Below are 14,432 nucleotides of genomic sequence, written 5' to 3' on the forward strand. Positions count from 1 at the left end.
AGCATGTAGCAATTCAGGGGGCTATTATATACTAGACTGCAACTATCACACACACCGTAGAAGCTCTAGTTGCTCACACACCACTTCCACTGTATGAATGGTTAGCCACCAGCAGGGCAGTAACCTTCAAATGCGTTGCTACCTGAAGCTCATCCTAAATCATCGATACATTTCCTTGCTATTTACAATGAAGGGTAAACATCTAATTCATCTAACATTTCCTTGCAATTTGCAAATTGCAAATTGCGCATTGTGCGTTGCATGATAGTTGTGACTTACAATTCACTTTCATACATCAACATTTTAGGACACACTAACTAATTATTAGTATTTAACAAAAAAGCATCTGGCTATGACCTTCTTCAGCGCCTATTTCATCTGATCATTTCTCAGGCTGTAGATGAAAGGGTTCAGCATCGGGGCAGTAATAGTGTACAAGACAGACACCACTTTGTCCTTTTTGAGTGAATACCTGGAGGATGGTCGAAAATAGGTAAATAAAATGGTCCCATAATACAAGGTTACAACCATGAGATGGGAAGAGCAGGTGCTGAAAGCCTTGCGCCTACCCTCAATTGAATGCATTCTCAAAATGGTTGAGATGATCAGGCCATATGAGATCACAATGCATAAAATGCAGACAACGGTTATGCAAAGACCCTCTGTAAGAAGTAGCAGTTCATTGATGGATGTATCTGAGCATGAGAGTTTCAGAAGTGGTAGAATGTCACAGAAGAAATTCTGGATCAAGTTGAATTTGCAGAAGGAGAGCCTGGTAATCATCATGCTATGCAACAAATAATTCAGCAGACTAGCTACCCAGGAACCAGCAACCAACTGGCTACAGAACTTCTTATCCATTACCATGAAGTAATGTAAGGGCTTGCAGATGGCAACATACCTGTCATAGGCCATTGTTGAAAGCAGAAGGCTGTCTATGCAAACCATAGCAATAAAGAAGTATAACTGCACCATGCAATGTGAGAATGGGATGGTTCTGCTCTGTGAAATGATATTGACCAGCATCTGGGAAACTGTGACTGTCATTAAGCACATGTCCACCAATGAAAGGTTACCAACCATTAAATACATGGGTGTGTGAAGCTGAGGGTCACCCACAATAGCCGCCATGATGGTGATATTGCTTAATAGTCCAACCAAGTACAGTGTAAGGAACAGTGCAAAGAGGGCAGTTTGCACCTCATGGCTATCAGACAGACCCAGGAGGATAAAATACTTCACATAGGTCTGGTTCTCAGTGTCCATTTTCCCCATCATCAGCGATCTACCTGAAAAAAAAAGTATTTTTGAGCAATTGGATAAAGAGCAATCATCACGGACAAGAAGTAAATATATACTGATAAGTACAGTGATGTTCCTGCAAATAAGTAAATGAGAGTGCTATTTGGTGAATGCACCATTTAAAAAAAACAGGCATCTATTTTCAAAACAGTAACACACATTGTAGTAGAGCTCAAATAGAACAGCACATATATGTTCATGGATGTTTGCCTTCAGTAAGGCTCCCTTCAGTAAGGTCCCGTATTATTATAATAGATGAAACTCTAGCATGCTTAGTGTCTTTTTCAGTCTTTAATTAATATAATGTTGACCAATTTTCAGAGAACCAATCTTCTTTGACTTAAACAGTTTAATCAGCAAGACACTTCTCCGACACAATGTTCCACTTCCATCATCATTAGGCCATTGTACACCAGTTTTCCTGCAAAAAGCATGTGTTGGCCTCTATTATTAAATTTACTTACACCAGTATTGGAGTGAAGCTGTTGTTTTTTTTGTCATCTTGAGTTACTTAAGACTCATTCTCTGTTTTTTCAAGGTATTCTAAATGGATTGATAAGTATATTCTGTCTTCTTGGTCTTTAAATTTTTAGGCAAAGATGAAAAGGGTCTCCGGTCTATAGAATCACAAGATGGAGAGCAGAGAACAAAAAGACATAGTTCAAGAGACAGAGGGAGTCATTATGAGTCTGGCGGTCACTAGACCACCAGACTCGTGGATGGCGGTCAGACCGCCGCCAATGCGGTAGTCCGAGCACCACATTACAACCCTGGTGGACGAGCTGCCAAGAAACCACGAACTCTGCCGGGATCAGAGATCCCGGTGGTCAGGAGGTGGTGGCGGTCCTAATTCGCCAGGTCAGCACTACAAGCAGCGCTGCCCTGGGGATTACGACCCCCTTCTCCACCAGCGGTTTCATGGCGGTACCACTGCCATAAAAATGCTTGTGGAGAATGGGTGCAAGGGGCCCCACGGGGGCCCCTGCACTGCCCATGCACTTGGCAGACAGTGAACATCGCGATGGTGTTAGTGCCCAGTGCAGGGTACAGCATTTCCGCTGGCTCGATTACAAGTCAGAGACAATGCTATAGCCTGTTTCCTACTAGGCAAGAAGGCAGAAACTTAGGTTTCTGCCCGCTGACCTAGCGGGAAACTTTTATCAACTCCCACGGGGAGGCCACTGCGTAGGCGGTGGTCACCTTGTCAGGAGTTTGGCAGACTGTGTTTTCCATCAACCAAACTAAAACTTGGGCCCAGAGTGTGGTATTGTTACTCGTTGAATCGTCATGTAGCAACCAAGACCTGTGAATGACTAATGACAGGGGATATAGTAAGTGCAGCGATCCAAGCACAGGATTAATAAATGATGAATGCAAAATTACTCTCCAGATAATTGATGTGAATTGCCCATGGATAGAGGGACTCTAATATACAATAAGGATTGGTGGAAAAGAGGTTTTGGTGGATTCTCAGACCAGGCACATCATTGATAGAGGAGGAGTTGTCACTGATGTTTGTGAAACAATTATAAACATCCATGTTAGACCTGCCAGCCTTAAGGTGGTCTTCCCCCTCAAACATGTTGCCTTCACCCCTCCTATTTTTGCTTATCTTGTTTTTGCTGGCCTCAGGACTCTGCACACTTTACCAATGCTAAGTGATGCTAAAGGGATTGTGCTCCCTCCCTAAAACATAGTAGGATTGGCTTACATCCAATTTGCATATTTAATTTACTTGTAAGCCCCTAGTAATGTGGTGCTACCTGTGCCCAGGGTCTGTAAATTAAATGCTACTAGTGGGCCTACATCAATTATTCTGCGACCCACTTAAGTAGCCCTTTATTGTTCAAATATTTTTATTGTTTGAATTGTAAATAAAGACAATACAGCAGCACTCACCTACATCCATCGGCTGGTGAGGAAATAACAAAATATAGAGAACTGGGGGGGGGGGCTGAGGAAGGGGTCCCTTGTGTATGTCTATAATGAACAGCAGTGAGACCCAGTGGTCTGACCTGTGTATCCCTGGGGCGGGGAGGGCGCGAGTAGTGCTGTACAGGGATAGATGTAGATAGATGTTGTCTGTCATGTAGTTCCAGCATCCTGTGGCGCTGGCAAGGGGAGATGCAAACCACGTGGGGAAGTGGGGCAAGTAAGTTCCAGAAATTCTTGGGATAGGCATGGTTCCCACAATTTAGCAAAGTGCAGAAGGCTTGTTCAATAGTTGCAGTTAGTTTTTCCATGCCTATGAGGCCCCAAAGTTGGTTGAACCAATCTAAATGTTTGGGGATTTTCATTGTGTCCCATTTGGCCAAGAAGACTTGTTTTGCTGCATAGAAAGCTAGTGCAATGGCACACCCTTTTGCTGATTTTAGGGGGTAAGTAAGCATGTTTGGAAGCCCTAGTAATATGTAACTTGGGAATCGGGGGGTTCGGTTTCAGAAATGTGGACGTCAGCCATGAGAATGTCTGCCCAATATTGATGAAGCTTGGGACAGTGCCGCAGGAGATGAGTTAGTGTTCCTGGTTGCCCACATCCCCTCCAACAAGAGGCATCCCCATTCTTCTTACATAGGGCGGTGCATGCATGTGTATAATACCAGCAATGAACAAACTTAGGGAACGTTTCTTTACTGCCTGTGCTATGTGCTGATATGTTCGCCCTCTTCTGGACATCTGCCCATTCTTTGGCGGTGAAAGAATGCTTGAGCGAAACTGTGCCTTGGACTGGTGGGAATGAGTGTTTTGTGGAGGAAGGCATATATATCAGATAGTATGTATTTTACTGTGTGCCGGGTGATCAGCCATTTTTCAACGGGCAAGATGGGGCAGCTGGCATGTGGCATGTGGACGTACGTGTGCTTGCAACACCCAGGGGTGGACTGCAACGTATTGCCAGTGTACCAAGGAAGGTAGGCCCTATGTCTGTTGCAATTGTGGAAATGTTATGATTCCTATGTTGTTGAAGAAATCCCCAATGCGCTTACAGTTAGCCTGTTGCCATTGTATGTAGGAGTTACCCTGCAAAGCCAGAGGAAAATCTGGGTTCCCAAGTATAGGGGTTTGCAGAGAAATAGGGGTGGACAACCTCTTCCTCATCTGAACCTTGTCCCATGCTCCCATGAGGGCTCTTAGTTTTGGGGACATATATACCCCAGGTAGCCTACAGAGTTTAGGCAGCCAGGGCATTTCCCTATATGTACACCGGCTATGGACTAGTCAATGAAGCACCAGTGCTTCTCTGATTAGGGCCTGGCCCACTCCACCATATATCGAAGCTGTGTTGCTTGGTAATAGTATGTAAGGTATGGAATTCCTAGTCCACCCTCTGCTGAAGGAAGGTAGGCTTGTTTTTTGTTACCTATCCTGGCCTTTTTTCCTGCCCAGATATAGTCATCCAGGGTGCACTGTAGGCAACTCAGGGCTTGCGGTGGAAGCAGCAGTGGGAGGGTTTACATGACATACAAAATGTGCGATAGCAGCGTAATTGTTACTGCCGCTAAGCGTCCCAACCATGAAAAGGCATATCTCTTTCATGTATGTATTGTGGAATGAATAGCTGAAAGGAGGGCCTTATAGACTTCCTCCACGGTGTGAGCAATCGTGGTGTTAATCTGGAGGCCCAAGTAGAGCACCCCATGGTCACCCGATACAAAGGGAAAGTGGCGCTTGAGAGAGATGGTCGGGTTTGGGGACAGTTAGGTTAAAAATATGTGATTTTTGTAGATTAATCTTAAAAACTGAAGATCTGCTGAAAGCTGAGAGTTCACCAACTAATGGTGGTAGTGATTGAGTGGATGTGACAATGCCACCTTAACGTTGTCTTAAGTAGCCCTTTAAACATGTCTCAGCTTTGCCATTGCAGCCTGTGTGTGCAGTTTTAAACTGCCATTTTGACCTGGCAATATAAATCTTTTGCAAGGCCCCCAAACCTTCCTTTTTAACACTTATAAGGCCACCCTAAGGTAGACCCTGCACAACCCAGAGAACAGGGTGCAGTGTATTTTAAAAGTTGGACATGTACTCTTACGGTTTACATGTCCCAATAGTGAAAAACTCTTACATTCATACCTGTACTGATAGGATAACATTGCTGTTCCCTTATTACATTTAATAAGCTGTAAATTCCAAATGGGAACAGGTAACTAGTTCATGTTTGGTGTATTTGAAACTATAATGAAAAATCCTCTCTTATTGTGAAGTGGGATTTTAGACTACGGTTTTACAAATGCCACTTTTAGAAAGCTGACATTTTCCTGCCTTAGCCATTTAGTGCCTGCAGTCTGTTACTAGGTCACATGACTGGGTGTAGGTAACAATTAGGCTTTGTGTATTCTTCCTAGACAGCCACACACAAAAGAGACCTTATGTGTGCATGGATGGACCTTTACTGACAGGATAGGGGAGCTGAGCTGGGCACAACCCTACTTACACTTGAATAGGTTGTGTCCTGCCTCCACACAAAGGACTGCATACTCCCTGTAGATATTCTGGAGCCAGGGTGAGGGAAGGCACTTAAAAGGGAAACCTCTAAAAACTTCTCCTACTTCAGAGCAGGCACCTGTTATATACATTGGACCTCTGACACCAACTCTTCAGTACACTTCTGGACTTGTGGACTCTGTCAGGAAGAAGGACTGCTGTGCTGCTGAAAGGACTGCCACTCCACTAGACAAGCCCTCGTCTATGTGATCCTTGATGGCAATGGAGAATCTCACACCTGAGCCTTTCAGCTCCTCGGAAACGATGCATCATTTCAGCTGCGTGACGCATCCTTGACAAGGAACTCTGCAACTCTTCACAGCTAGGATTGAAGGCACACTGTTCAGTGGGCCTAACTAAGTCCATATAGCCAGCCTGATGGCCTGGACCTGTGGCACTGTTCCAGTGTAGCATCACCAGATTTCACAGTTGGTGCTTGGTGCTTCTTGGCACTATTTTCACTGAAATCTTTAAAATTGCAAATCTCTGGTTTGACTGATGTGTTTTTTTGGCCTTGCATTATTTAGGATAATTTACTTCATTTTTCTAAATTGGTATACGATTTGTCTTGTGTTGTTTTTTCACCTTATTACAGTTTGAAGTGCTGCATGTATGCCTTACACAATGCCGCTACGTTAAGACTGACTGCTCTGTGCCAAGCTACCAGAGGAGAGAGATTTTAAAATCCAAATGCAGAGTTATAAATGTCAAGTAATATGTGGCCATGGAAGAGTTAGAGCAAAGATATCTCAAAATAATGACTTGACCTAAATCACCCTCACCAGGTCTTGTGTGTGAAGGAAGAAGAGAAGGGTGAAGTAGGACAGAGGTGATAAAATACAATGCTGGAACATTTAGTGCTGTCAATGGATTTACCCACAAAATGTTAATGAAGGCGGGAGCCTTTCAGAAGTTGCTCCAGGCACATATTGTACCCATGCTTATGGAAGAAAATATATAAAAATTAATCAATATGTTGTGTAACGTGGAGACAGTCATAGAGATTATGGACTCTGATAGCTCTCATCATTGATTCATCTCAGAAAACTGAAGGAAAGCACCAGGCTAAGGGCCTGATTTATAACTTGGTGGGCTTACCGACAATCTGCCAAGGCGGCAAGCCAGAGAAGACCGCAAACAGTCTTACGTTCTCTATATTTAGATTTATTGCAGCTGAGCCACACACACCGCCATGATGGAGTGCTCTTCCTAGCCCTCCGGCCGGAGGTTTCCCGCTGCCCGTATTTAGATGTTACAGTCCTGCAGATGGTGTACTGGTAGAGCTTTGCTGCTGGAGAGAGAGCATTGCTGGAACCAATGGACATCGGACCATGCCAGTGGCTATGGAATAGAGGTAAGTAACACACACACACACTCTAACCTTGACATATGCATTCCCCTGATTCACACATGACACAACACACCATATAAACACCAATATCCATTGACATTCCAATATAACACAACACCTACATGCCACAAACACACACACACGTACTGACTCACACACACAACTCGGTGCACAACATGACAGGTACAGGTCCCCTTGCAATGCGCAAACATCAACACAATTGACAAGTGTGGCTGTATCGTCATTGTGGTTCCAGCATTAATTTTCCAATGAATACTGCCATCATAATGGCAGTTGTATATGTGTGCGGTATGTGTTGTGTCCTAGTGTGTCCCCCCACATATGCATGTTACAGTAATTTTAAAAAACTACTGTGACGTGTATATGTCTGCAGCGGTCCCGTGCTCATGTGCAGTAACACCCCCCCCCCCAATGTACACAATGCGGGTTCCCTACCTTCATGTCCAGCGGCGGGGTTGTGTTTTCCCCGAGTTCCTGTGGCAGCAGCGAGGGAGGGTCCTGTCCAGTTGTATCCAACTGGAAACAAAAGTTGAATCAGGAGAAAAGGTGAGTTTTCACCCTCCTCCCCCAAAATCGTCAAATCAGAAGAAGAGGTCGGACCACCACTATTTGCTTTGCGGTAAGGCACATCCAAACCTGCACAGTGGGAAGTGTAGCTGGAGTCCTGCCGCCAGCCACTATTACCAATGTCGCTGTGACGGAGGATAAGAATTCCTGGTGGAGTCGGCGGGAGGCAGGCGGTTTAAAGTCAATGGAACTGCCAATATCTAAATAAGGCATGCAGGTTTTCCGTTGGACCGTTACCACCAAGACCTACATCAGGCCCTTTGTCTTAACAATTGGGATGCAACTACTTTCAACTGCATTGCTTATATTATAGACGACTACTCCTTCACATTCCAAAACTTTACACCCTTTCTATGGATTTTTTATCATTTTGCCATCCCAGTGTAACATTATACTGCTATATATTTAATTAAAGTAGATAAATACTGCTTTTTGAAACCAGCCCTTTACCTTTCTAACCAATCTTTCATGTTTGTTTACTACTCCTCTTCCTTTTGCACTTCCTCCAGTGCGAACTGGGTTAATGGGAAAGACAGTTTGCTAGAGAATGGCATGTAGATATTCTATATGATGAAGATAGCTCTGTAACCTTGCCAGCATACTGAACATGTTAACACTTTACCGGCTCCACCAGGTTTCAAGGCTCACTTTACTAGTTTAATCTAAATTATTGTACCCAGAAAAATGTTTTAAAATAGTTGCAGCTCATATACTGTCTACGTTTCCTTATTGCTCACCGAACATTTTCTCTCTGTTTCATTCATGAATCTTGAAGCAGTTGCCACAGTATCTTTTTATCCAACCCTTCGGGAAGGTTCTGCCCCTAGGCCATACCCAGTTGAGTGGGTTTTTTAAAACAGATCTTTCTTCTTTCCCCCTGCACTCACTTCCACACAGCATTTCTTAAACCTCATCCTCAACATGGGAGGAAGCACTGTTACCTCTGTGCTTGTCTGTAAACCGTCGCAAAAGGACTGCATGTACCACATTTTCCACATCTTCTATTTAACATTGGTCATGTTTTAAAATACACCAAGTGTGCTGTGCTTCCACATGTGTAACATTGTCTTAACCCCTTCTTAGAATTCTTGTTTTTATCTTTCTTTTCAGGAACTTTCTTCTCTTTGCTTATTTTAACCTGATTATTTTATTTGCAGTACTTTCACTAGGCCCACAATTTCTCTTCCTTTTTCTGTGCCTCTTTCATTCATTGCAATAATTATTCTTGCCATTTTTTATTGTAATCATTGATTGTAAAACCCTGTTGTAATGTTGGATTTATGTACAACCAGTCATTCTCCAATTTTTTATCATTACATTTTAATAGAGGCCCGAAAAAATGGCGTAGTGAAATTTTACAGATTTCAATGTGCCATTTTTTACTTTCATTTTTAATGCCTGCTCAGAGCGGGCGTTAAAATTATGCACCCATTTAAATCAATGGGCCTACTTGCACATTGCTACACTAGCATCAACATTTTTGTGTAGCGAAGCGCCGCAATAGTGTCAACATTTTTGATGGTATTGTTCTAACTACTGCCACAATGCGCCATATGTTAAGTACAACGCAACCATGGTGTCGTTAGGTGCCGGTAAGGGGCTGCAGAAAAAGTGGCGCATCAGAGGTGATGTGTCACTTTTTCATAAATCTTGGCATAAATGTCCAAATCGCTATTACTAAAGGGGCAGAGGGCACTTTTCTTTCTATTTCAGCTAAATGTATATGAGTATTCCCTGAAAATTTCAATGTTATTTGGGGGCAATTCACACAGGATTTTAAAGCACCATAAGTAGTAATACATGAGTATTATTTTCTGTGTTTATTGTTGCTTTTTGTGAATTGGTCCTGATTTTTTTCATATCCTGTTTCATGAAGAATTAGTTATCCAGGCAGATATTTCACACTGTGGGAGTTTGTTAAGTCAAAACCTGTTAATAGGGAACAATTTGCAACTTTTTAAGTTTGGCAAAAGCCAAAATCTGTTTATTTTACTAAAATATATATGCTTAAATATTATACTTACTCATATGGTCTTTCTGTCATCCCTCTTCATCCATTGGTCTGTTATTGTGCCATTTACATTTTTTTCCACAGCAAACAGCATAGGACAATTGTTCAGACCACTTCAGCTATTGGCTCACTTCACTATGAGTGCTAGAATTCTGCCCTTTCACAAGTAGCCTCTCCACACACAAAGCAGTTCTCCTAAGAACCCTAGGCTACTATAGTAATGTGATCTTTTTGAGACAAATTTTTTGTTTTGTTTTTAGAGAATGTTTTTCAAGATTGAATAGGACTGGGCGGCTTCCCCAATGTAAAGTTTTGCAAAGCCTATGGCGAAAAAGACATTCACTAAGCCAAAAAGCCACTGCTGGCCTATGTCAAATCGATTGGCTTTGCCAATGCTTGTTTAATTATGTCACTTAAAATCTTAATGACGTTTCAACCAGTTGTGTGCTATGCAAGCTAACTCTTTAGGAGTCATTATGAGTTTGCCGGACGGAAAAGATCGTCCGCCAAACTTTCACGGTCAGGTTGCCGCCAGTATGTCCGCCTTCCCGCGGGCCCCATAACGAGTTCCGCGCTAGCCCAGCAGGGAACAGCCTACAACATTGATGCCAGTTCATGACTGAACCAGCGGCAAAGCTGCAATGCGTAGGGTGCTGCAGCACCCGTCGCTCTGTTCACTGTCTGCAATGCAGACAGTGAACAGCGCAATAGGGATGGCCATGGGGGCCCCTGCAGTGCCCTTGCCAAGAGCGTGGGCAGTGCAGGGACCCCCCTGGGGCCCCCTGCACAGCGTCTCCACTAGCCTTTACATGGCGGTGCTAGCTCCATGTAAAAGCTGGTGGCAAAGAGGGTCGTAATCCTCAGGGTGGCACTGCTTGCAGCGCTGCCCTGGCAGATTAGGACCACTAGCACTGCCAGTCCCTCCTGGGGAGTTAAACTGGCAGTGCTGGCGGTCCGACTGTGGTGCCAGTGCGACCTGGCGGTCTCAAGACTTAATGTCAATACATTTATGTAGTCAAAGCTTAGTCTCATGAGTCCCTGACTTTGCCCTGCGTAATTAACTTTAGTTTCTGTTTTTCAGTACTGGCAGGATCACTGGTTTAGAGTTAGTGGAATTTCTTGATCTTGTCGTCATAATTTTTAATTTGACATTGATATGTTTCCCTTGTTTTCTTATTATCGCTGTAACATTTAATTACCTTATCACCAGTGTTTATGTTAACCTGTTTACTATTGTAATCTATGATTTATATTTTATAGATTTAATTTTTTATGTACAATTTTATGATTTTAATTAAAGCAATAGATTTGTATTTGATTTTTATCTTAAAAGTTATACAATGCAATTATACTCAGGACTGTCTATTCTCATTCTCTCAGCACTTTGATGCTAAGTTAAGCACAATGGACTATAAAAACATGAAAACAGAAGTGCTTCTAATAAAAAAACGTTTCACTTGGCAAAAACTGTGTGGCAGCCTCTCAAACTATTCCGGATTCCATTACCTGGAAAGATGTCTAAGTTTAGCAGGAGGCTGAGCCACAATATTACTGCTCTGCAAAGCCTGGGAAGGTACATCATACTTTTTCTAACAATCTGGTAACTATCACCAAATCTCTATAGTGTTTTGATGCTTTGCCAGATGATCAGGGAACAACCACAGCATAAATTAGATATACTCCCCTCAAATAACTTTAGAATGAGATATTAATTTATAAGCATAGATCAGTCATGTATCATTACCAACTAAAACTATAAATCACAAAATCACTAAACCATTAAAGCCATGTCATTGTCACCCTTAATGATATCTATAAGTACAAACCCATACAAAGATTCATGTTTCCCTACCTCTTAGGCAAGAACTTAAAAACCATTATCTGGGGTTGCTAATGGCATGTATTTGATGGAAATATTTCAAAAGTATGATAATAAATGAGTACATCACAAGGCTGAAGTGATATAAATAAAAGAGGACAGCAACATGCAATGGAATCCTGTGCAGGTGGGATGGAGTCTCTTGTAAATGTAGCAATATTTTGTACAATGTAAATGTATAACTACTATTTGTTTCTTTCTGTGCTTCTAAATGAAATGAAATGTGATGTAACTGACATGGTAGGGCAGTGGTTTTTTAGATTTTGACTTCCACTCATCACTGGAATCCGGGGACCCTGATTGAGACATTGTTGGAAACCGAGGACCCGACCTAAGCAATTTTGATGATTTGAACCACAAGTCAATGTACAAAAGTTTAGAAACAATCATTCATTAAACAAATACACAAATGATGGAATATTTTTAAATTAGGCCAATAGAAAAAGTCAAAATGTTAATATCATTCAGCAAATATTAAATTTAACTGAGACAACCCATAGTCTAGACTATGTTCTGTTTGATGCAGTTACACTGCTCCCATGAATCAGTATAAAGATATCAACTTAATTTTTAGTCTCCAATATCAAATTTCTTCACATTTGCAGAACATTTTTACATTTTCAATTTAACAGTTTGCTTATTTATTTATATGCACCCTACAAATCTGTTATTAATATTTAACTTTCTGAGCAGTAGCAGATCCTCTGAGTAGGCTTCGCTGACCCATAGTGGTCACAGGACCGCAGGTTAAGGAGCATCATATTGCAATGGTGACAGGCTTCCAGCACCTCAGAACAAAATTAACATCTTTACCTGTCTCACTTTCTGAGTCTTATGAAAGCATCTGATCCTGGTGGAGTAGAATGGAATTTTATAAACAATTGAATTGAGTGTGAATAGTTTGAAAGCAGTGACCCTTCTTTCAAATTTGCATATTTTGTGAGAAAGAGGTCACCCCAGGCCTTGCATTCTATTGCCTATTTTCAAAATATTACTTTATGACTTCTGATGTCTATGAGAGGAGCTTCAGGGTAAGAAATATGTTTCTATGTTGAATGTGTGCATATACTTAACATGCATGTTCTAATTCCCACAAGGAGAACAAACCATGCCCTGATTTTGGGAGCAACATTAGGATCCCATATATAATAGGGGCCTGTTCCTCCAGGTATTGCCAAGAAAGAAAAGGTGGAAACTAGGCTATAGCAGTGGTGGTAGTTTGTGTGTGCAAAGTTGCTGTTATCCACTCGCAGGGAAGGTGACTTCACCTTCCAAATTCACTACACATCTCCCAATAAACACATGCCACATGGTGAAAAAGAGAGAATAGTTCTCTATCACAATACCCCACCTGCTCTGCTATCCAGTACCCAGTATGTATTTCAGTTTAGTATTAAAACTGATTCTTTTTCTGTGAAAACATATTTACTATTAAGGCAGAAGATAGTTTATCAGCATTTGGAAACTTACCAAGATGCCATGGCTCTGAGTGTTGTTGAAAAGGCAATTAGAAACCATTTAAAGAGATGCAACTGGTGAACAGAAACGCTGTTTTCAAGACCAAATGACAAGCTTATATAGAAAACACCAGAGACTGCCTGTGGCTGAGATATCCCAAGGTGGGCAGATTCCATCCACAGTGGGGAGATTTGGCACTGCCACCTAAGGGCTTTTACACATGCTCTAATTTAGATAAGAAGATCTCATGGGTGTGGGAGTGTACAATAATTACTTAGTAATAAAACACAATATAGACCCACCTAAAGAAAGCATGTCAGCTTGAATACACAATAGTAAACACATCGGAACCAAGGTGCAAGAAAATACAAATAGAGATATTTTTTCATTAAAACCAATAATAGCACATATTTCATAATAGATACTTTTAACAAAGGGCTGATATTTTGATTGCATCTTTAGGAAAGCCTTTGGGCATGCATGTCTTTACTTTTGAAACCAAAAGCTATAAATACAACATCTTATTGTGACAGTAAAATAGTATGAATTGCACTGTGACTTGACTAATGCATCCATAAATGAGGCAACTCCTAAACAAAAAAACCCAAATAATTATTTAAAATGTAGCTGCTATCTTGTGACTCTGCAGTCTACCCTGTTCGATTATGGGCCTGTGGGTGGGTGTGGACCCAATGGAAATAGAGTTGCTCTAAAGCCTTCAGCATGGTTAGATCTGGACTGCAGAGTGCCACAAGTTGTAGTCTTGTAGAAATCGCCCCCCACCATGGGCACAGAGTATCCATAGCTGCTGTGCAGGCAGGGGAATAGGGGGCCACGCCTTTGTTCCCTCATGCTCAGGCCCTATCTGTATGTGCCAAGCCTATTGAAAAACTACCAGACAGAAAAAGGAGTTTAACACCACACAACCAAGAACTACACTTCTACATCACCGAAGACACCCGGTCTAGTGCGGGGAGATGACGCCTACAATGATCCATCACGGCATTGTGGAGCTGCCTGGGGGAATCAACATCTTCCCTGGATTGGGAAGGCTGTTGTTGTTGCAGCGGGATACGTTGTACCTAAAAGCAAAAGCTCCATTGGCAGCCTCGCCGGACCTGTGACTTTGCAGGCCTAGAGAATAGCAAAACCCCATGCATGCCGATCTTCAGACCCCCTGGCCCTGTGAAAGAGATGGCTGTCGGACTGGACCCTGCTTTGTGGTGAAGGTGACTTGCGTCTTGGGGCCTCATATCTCCTACCACAGCCTCTCATCAGATGCCCTGGTCACACCAACTTAGAACCATTCCAAAAGCCCTCATGGGGTCCAGGGACCTGGCTCATTCTCTCTATGTGGCATA

At 42.4% G+C, this 14,432-nt stretch overlaps 1 protein-coding gene across 1 annotated transcript; it reads right to left on the reverse strand.

The window, feature by feature from the left end:
- Positions 1-369: 369 nt before the first annotated feature.
- On the reverse strand, positions 370-1,332 carry LOC138260688 (olfactory receptor 5V1-like). The gene has a single exon (XM_069209185.1). The coding sequence runs from the start codon at positions 1,276-1,278 to the stop codon at positions 370-372; it is 909 nt and encodes a 302-aa protein (XP_069065286.1). The 5' UTR covers positions 1,279-1,332.
- Positions 1,333-14,432: the final 13,100 nt, after the last annotated feature.

This window comes from Pleurodeles waltl, chromosome 10 (genome assembly GCF_031143425.1).
Source record: "Pleurodeles waltl isolate 20211129_DDA chromosome 10, aPleWal1.hap1.20221129, whole genome shotgun sequence".
Lineage (NCBI taxonomy): Eukaryota > Metazoa > Chordata > Amphibia > Caudata > Salamandridae > Pleurodeles > Pleurodeles waltl.

Excerpts from the sequence above, each read along its gene's own strand:
- LOC138260688 (XM_069209185.1), bottom strand. The coding sequence starts at position 1,278 with ATGATGGGGAAAATGGACACTGAGAACCAGACCTATGTGAAGTATTTT.